Genomic DNA, 6716 nt, shown 5'->3' with positions numbered 1-6716 from the left:
CAGCGGGGGGCAGAGCAGGGGGCGCGGGGCAGGCTGGCACACGCAGGTGGCGGGGATGGAGCCGGAGGCATGCCCTCCTCGCCCGGGCGGCCGTGCCCTCCCCTGTGCCCGCCGCAGCGGAGTGGGCTGCAGACTCCCAGGCTCAAGGGTGCTGGCAGCAGCCCACTTACCTGGGGGACGAAGTGGTAGAAGGTGGAGGTGTTCAGGTGGAAAAAGCCCTCTTTGGGAAACTGCAGCAGGAGAAAGCTTCAGTTCACTGTGGGAACAGCACACGGCGCAGCCACGGGGCTCGTGCCAGCCCGCGCGCCCCGCAGCCGGGGCTGGGACACCTGTCACCGCAGCCGGACGTCCGCACCGGTTTGCGCCGGGCTGCAAACCGGTGCCGCTCACCCCCCCACGAAGCAGCCCGGCATCCTCCCCCCGGCCTGAGCGGTGACGGGAATCCTGTCTGCCCGCACCGGCCTCTTTCCCCCGTGCCCACCCATGCTGGAGTTTGCGGCGGTGGAGACAGGTTGGCAATGCAATGCCCTGTCTGAGGGGTCGGCGCACACGAGCCCCGACCCAAAATGAGCGCCCTCGGAGACGCCAGGCAGGGTCCTCTGTGCTATCAGCCCGCGCCTGCCTCTTTCCTCCGCTGCCTGCATTCGAGCGGCTGCGCGAGGAGCGTCTCCTCCATCCCACCCCCGGCAAGCCGGCGCTCGCCACCCCTCCCCGGGACAGGAGGGAAGTGTCACCAGCCGCGGCACGGTGCAGACACCGTGGCCCAGCAGGTCTCGTGCCCTCCCCGCCTGCGCCCCGTACCACGTCGTCGGTGATGCTGAAGACCAGGCGCCCGGCGGCCTGGTAGACAAAGCTGGCGGTGTTGAAGACGTAGCTGGAGACCCCCAGGTAAACCATGCGGCTGTGCTCCAGCGGGAAGGCCAGGGCGGGGGGAGAGAAGGGGGCCGGCGCGCGGTGAGCCCGGGAGAAGATCTCGCCCTAGGGAAGACGAGAACGAAGAGCGACCCGTGCCAGGCGCTGGCACTTGCGGGGTGGCCACGGGCCCCGGGTTTGTGCAGCATCTTCCCCTCCGTCCTCCCGGCCTGGGCAGCTGCGGGGTCTGGGGCTGTAGCCACAGGCAGCCCCAAAGGGTTGACGTGAGGCAGGGATGCCGATGGGAAGCGCAAGTCCAACCCTGCCCGTCCCCCGGGCACCTCGTACCTTCAGACTCACGTCCAGATACTGGGCCGTTGCCACGGGGGGGGCCACCAGGGAGTAGTCGACGCTGGCCACCGTGTCTATCGCTGCTATGACTGGGAAACAGGGGAGACAACGGACCCTGCAGGGAATCGGGCCCCTCCCGGCGCCCAGGAGGAGACACCCACCAGCTCCCGGCTACGTGGCACCGGTGCCCGGCGCTCCCCCACGGCCCACGTGGAAGTGCCTGTCCCAGCGGCACGGGGCTTTGCAGCCGCTGTTCCCAATGGGCCCGCTTCAGCAGCAGGAAGCCGGGGGGTCTCTAGGTCCCAGCTGACCCTAGACCCCCGAGCCCTTCGTGCTTGGGAAAACTCCCGTGCAACATCCGTGAGATGCTCCAGGGAGCTGCCCACGACGTGGCTCCGCTCGCCCCTCACGCCCAGGGGCTGCAAGGAGGGCAGGGCAGGGCAGGGCAGGGCCCTGGCCAAGGGGAGCACTCGTGCACAGCCACAGCAATCGCCGCGCGGTACCTGGCAGCGCGCAGAGGTAGGGCTGCAGCTGGGTGCTGACGAAGCTCCTCACCTCTCTGCAGACCTGCGGGAAACAAAGTGGAGACCCCCGGCCTCGCATCCAGAGAGGCTGCAGCTCGCGCCAGCTCGCTTTGTAGTAACTATTGCTTGCAGCAAGGCATCTCCTTGGCCTGCGATGGCTGGAGACACGGGGCAGGCCCGCGGCTGGCTGAGTCCCATCACACCGCAGAGAAGCCCCTGGGACGACCCAGCCCTGCAGAGAGGGGCGCGGGGAGGGAGGCCGAGCAGAGGGTGGCTCAGCGCGACGGGAAGGAGGAAGGCCTCGAAAAGCTGCTCGGACGGTCGTGTTCCCGGGTGCAGAGCGAGAGCCCAGGGGGGACAAAGCAGCTCAACGCCGTTCCCGGGACGGACAGGCGCGAGCTGGACGCTGCAGCCAGGGGTGGGGGATCGGCCTGGTGGCACCGGGTGGAAGGGACGTGGATGCCCTCCTCATCCTCCCGTCCGGGAGGGCCCTGGCTCCGAGCCGCCCCGGGGCCGGCACGTCTGCTCGGGGGCTCCCCGGGGCCCTGGGAAAGCCACTAGATGGCACCAGCCGTAGCGCGATGCCGCCGGCCCCGCGTTTTCCAGCTGCTGCATAAATGGGCTGGCTGCGCTCGCCAATCGCCGCCTTCCTGCACGGGTTCGCATCCAGAGAGGTTGCAGCTCGTGCCAGTTCGCCTTGTAGTAATTATTGCTAACAGCTTGTTTCCATGTCCTGTTGCAGGTCTCCTGCATGTAGGCTTTTGTACGGTGCCGTAGGTACGAGGGTTTCCCTGACGGGCCCCATTAAAACAAGGCAGCAAGCGCCTGAGACGCCAGACGCGAGCGTTTGTACCCAAAGCTCCCCCCTCCCCAAAAGCCAACAGGAGTGGCAGGCCGCTGGCTGGTCTTTGGGGTTGCTATGCTTTTGGCTCAGGTGCGAGGTCTAATTAGCTGATTGCACGGAAGGAGCGGTCTTCGTTAATTGGGAATCAGTTACAGCAGGCGCTTGCAAGCACTGCGGATTTAGCGTTGGAGGTGACCCGCCGCAAGGCCAAGGTGACTGCGTTGGTCCATCCAGCGTCCCCCCCGCAAGTCACCGCTGCACTGAGCAGCTGCAGTCAACCCGCAGGACACCGAACGCATTCGTGACTGGTAAGGGCAAGGGCCCCCGCCCCAGCGCACCATACCTGGCTTTGCATCAGTGCCTTGATGCGCGACTTAATTATCTTGATGATCAGCTTGTAAATCCAGCTAAGGAGAGAGCACGAGAGAGTCACCTTTCTCCAGCCGCAGGACGGTGTCTTCCCACCAGCAAGGCACGCTTCTCCGTATCGGCCTGCGGTCAAAGCTTGGCTGCCCCATTTTGTCTTAGATGTTGCATTGGCAAAGAGCCGGCCTGGTCAAAGCGGTGCCCCCGGACTGCAAGCACCCGCCTCGCAGGCCGAATTCGAACCCAGCGCAGCCATGTGCAACCGCCTCCTCTTGCACCAGCTCTGCCTTTTATTAGCTTCCCCCTGACCAGCCCATCGCCCCGGGGAGATCAGGGGATGTCTGATCATCAGGGGCAGCAATAATGCCTTAGGGCCAATATAAGGGCACAGTACAGGGCTGCCTTATCCACGTCCCCCCTCCAGCCTTTCCAAGGGAAGCCGCATGGGGGGGGCCAGCGGGATCCAGGCCAAGAGGAGGAGGCAGCAAGCCACGACCAGGCGCAGGCGGCTGATCCGTGTCCCCCGGGAGACGGGCTCCAACGCACGGCCCCCGAACCCGGCCACGGAAGGGCAGCTACATACCCAGCATCCACGTCGACATCCGAAATGTAGGTGGTGCAGCCGGAGATGGTCACGGTGGGTTTCCCAGAGGCGTCGCTCCCCAGCTGCAGCCTGACAGAGATGCTGAGACCAGTGACCTTCAGGTTAAATTGGCCGTCGTCCCCACTAACGGGAGGAGGGGACAGGGAGTCAGGGGCACTCCTAAGACCCCGCGATGGAGACGGCTGGCGCGCTCCCTCCCTTCCCAGCGGGATTGCTCCGGCTCGCTGGGCGTCCCTATGGCGGGGGCGCATCCAGGAGGCTTTGTCACATCAAGCTGCCTTTTCTGCCCCTTCCTTTATGATCGGAGGAATGACGGATTGGGAGATAACCCTGACAGTCCTCAACGCTGGGCCCTGGACGGGGTGTGTGGAGGGACTGGCCCTGTCTGCACTGTCCCCCATTGCTTCAGGCTGGACTCTGTGCTGCTCACTACCCCCAGCAGCTGTTCGTATAGAGGCAGGAGAGATTGCAGCAAAAGCAGCCCCCTGCAACCCGCACGGCCGGGGGGAGCCGAGCTGCAGAGCCGGCGGAGGCAAAGGCCCGAACGCCTTCCAGGAGACGAAGCGGTTTGCACGGGGGCGAGGGCACGCAGGAGCCCCGGGGCACTCACAAGAGCCCTCTCTTCCACCTCCAGTTCCCCGTCAGCTGGGCGAAGGCATTGGAGACGGACACCTGGACGCCCACGTCGGGGAGGGGGGTGATCTGGGAGCTCGGCAGCCGGAAGCTGCGCAGGTTCAAGCTGCAAAGGAGCGAGGCGCTGTCAGCTGGAGCCCAGGGTGGGCCCGGATGGACCGGCATCCTTGTCCCCCCCCGGCGCCACATCGCAGCCCTGCTCGTGTGCGCGTCACCCCTCCTTGCCCATGCTGCCTCCCCGCGAGCGGCAGCCATCCCGCCGTCACCCGCTCGTCTCTGGAGGGCTTCTCCCAGCTCTCGGGACAGGCGTCTTCCTCTCGCCATGCCCGAGGTGTCTGGTCCCGCTCTGCCTCCCTCCCAAACCTCCTCCAGCCTCCCCAGGGGAAGCAGGCAGCCGTCTCACCGGGAGAATTCATAGTACACGTCTCCTACAGGTGTCTCCTGGGACCCCGAGATGTCCGGCAGCTTCATCTCGGCCAGTTTCTTCTCCAGGGCAGCGATGCCCTTCTGGAGGGCTGCGGGGGCGGAAAGGACACGTCGCTGCCTGGCCCTTGCAATGGAGCCGGGGCTGCTTGAGGCAACCCTGTTCCTGGACGCCATGGCCGGTCCGCACGGCCTCGGTCCTGGTACAGCCAACCTCGGGCACGAGGACCCCACTCTGCAAAATGGGCTGAGGCTGGGGGGCCTCAACCCAGACAGAGACCCTTTGCCTGCCGTCCTAGGGGCAGCCTCCTTGTCCCATTTGGGGCTGGCTGTTTGACCGGTCAAGTAGAGTTTGGTCAATTGACAAGATTTGGCCGGTCAGCTGCCCGGCTAGCCCGCCCTAGTCGCATCGTAACACGAAGGCATGGCGGGCGAGGCAGCCGGGTGGGGAGGCCAGTGGGGGCAAGACGCCGGGGTCCAGCAGCAGCCGGGGCAAGGTGACTTTGCAGCTCAACCCCCGGGTGCATTAAAGACAGAGACAGAAAGATGGACTGGGAACCTACCATAGTCCAGGCCCGGACCGGTGATTCTAGCCACGATCCCGGGCTTGGTGGCCCTGGCTAGCGTGATGGAGACCGCCAAGAGGAGGGCAGCCGGCGCCAGGCTCTGCACCGCCATCCCGAGAGCCGCGCGGAGCCGTGCCGAGCGGACTGAGGGGTTCCCTACCCTCCAGCCCTCGTGGCGTAACCCAGGCGTTTCCAGCCCGTCTGAAAAGGGAAACTGAGGTGGGGCGGGTGGGGAGGAAGCAGAAAGTTGCTCGAGCATCTTCAAGGAGCCGCGGAGGGAGGAGCTGCGGCTGCGACCGTTTCCTTTCTGCAACCCACAGACGTTGCTCCCCGGGCAGAGCTCAGCGCTGCACTAAATGCTGCAGGGACTCGGACGGGGCCGGGGTCCCTCTGTGCAGAGGCGCGTGTCCCCACCGGGCCGCGCATGTCCCAGCCGTGGACCCACGAAATGCAGGGCTGCCCAGGTGAACGCACGCTGCCGCCTTCCTGGCGTCCCAGAGTACCCCCGCCCCAAAAGAAGACATTTGTGCAAGAAAGCAATTGCCCAAGAGCCGGTAGCTGTGTGTGCGCGGGGTGAAGGGTGGTGCCAGGCTGGACACGATTACTGCACAACACGCGCAGAGGAGGAATCATCTGCACAGTCCTGCACGGCATCAGAAAACACAGAAAGTTAGGGTTAGAAAGGTCACATCTATCCAACCCCCTGCTCAAAGCAGGACCAGCCCCAGCTACATCATCCCAGCCAAGCCAAATCATCATGTTGTGGGGCCACGAGTTATGGCATTGTTTTTCAGATCTATAGGGAGTAAAAGGAAGGCCCAGGGAGGGATAGGACCGCTCCTGAATGGGCAAAAGCAATCGGTGACAGACGGGGGAACAAGGCTGAACTCCTCAATGAGCTCTTTGCCTCCGTGTTCCTAAGCGAGGGGCACGACAAGTCTCACGATGGGATCGTAGAGAGGCAGCAGCAAGGCGCCAGACCACCAAGCGCTGACCCTGAGATGGTGCAGGGTCACTTGGAAGGACTGGATGGGTTTAAGTCGGCAGGCCCGGCCGAGCGCCATCTGAGGGTACCGGAGGCGCTGGCTGATGTCATTGCACGGCCACTGGCAAGAAAATTTGAGCACTCGTGGCGCACGGGTCAGGTCCCGGAGGACTGGATGAGGGCCAATGTTGTCCCTGTTTTCAAGGGGAGGAAGGAGGACCCGGGCAACTATAGGCCAGTCAGTCTCACCTCCATCCTTGGCAAAGTCTTTGAAAAGTTTATTAAGGCTCACATATGTGAGAGCTCAGCTGGAAAAATTATGCTGAGGGGAAACCAGCACGGGTTCGTGGCAGGCAGATCGTGCTTGATTAATCTAGTCTCTTTTTATGACCAGGTTACGAAACGCCTGGACACAGGAGGAGGAGTGGATGTCGTATACTTAGACTTCAGGAAGGCCTTCGATACGGTATCCCACCCCATACTGGTGAACAAGTTAAGAGGCTGTGACTTGGATGACTACACAGTCCGGTGGGTGGTGAATTGGCTGGAGGGTCGCACCCAGAGAGTC

At 64.1% G+C, this 6716-nt stretch overlaps 1 protein-coding gene across 1 annotated transcript in view; it reads right to left on the bottom strand.

Moving 5' to 3' along the window:
• The window catches only part of LOC102376223 (bactericidal permeability-increasing protein), a 7604-nt gene extending 2314 nt beyond the window's left edge, over positions 1-5290 (bottom strand). The window contains exons 1-9 of the mRNA XM_014523124.2: positions 5161-5290; positions 4578-4689; positions 4152-4280; positions 3521-3664; positions 2915-2978; positions 1707-1770; positions 1201-1292; positions 802-978; positions 171-230 (exon numbers count right to left, since the gene is read on the bottom strand). Coding sequence (XP_014378610.1) covers positions 171-230; positions 802-978; positions 1201-1292; positions 1707-1770; positions 2915-2978; positions 3521-3664; positions 4152-4280; positions 4578-4689; positions 5161-5275 — 957 coding nt within the window. The 5' untranslated portion in view covers positions 5276-5290. The remainder of the gene's footprint in view (positions 1-170; positions 231-801; positions 979-1200; positions 1293-1706; positions 1771-2914; positions 2979-3520; positions 3665-4151; positions 4281-4577; positions 4690-5160) is intronic.
• Between the last annotated feature and the right edge of the window lie 1426 nt (positions 5291-6716).

This window comes from Alligator sinensis, unplaced genomic scaffold, assembly GCF_000455745.1.
Source record: "Alligator sinensis unplaced genomic scaffold, ASM45574v1 scaffold1032_1, whole genome shotgun sequence".
Taxonomy (NCBI): Eukaryota; Metazoa; Chordata; order Crocodylia; family Alligatoridae; genus Alligator; species Alligator sinensis.
The sequence above is the reverse complement of the archived record's forward strand: the minus strand, read 5'-3'. Positions and strand labels throughout refer to the sequence as shown.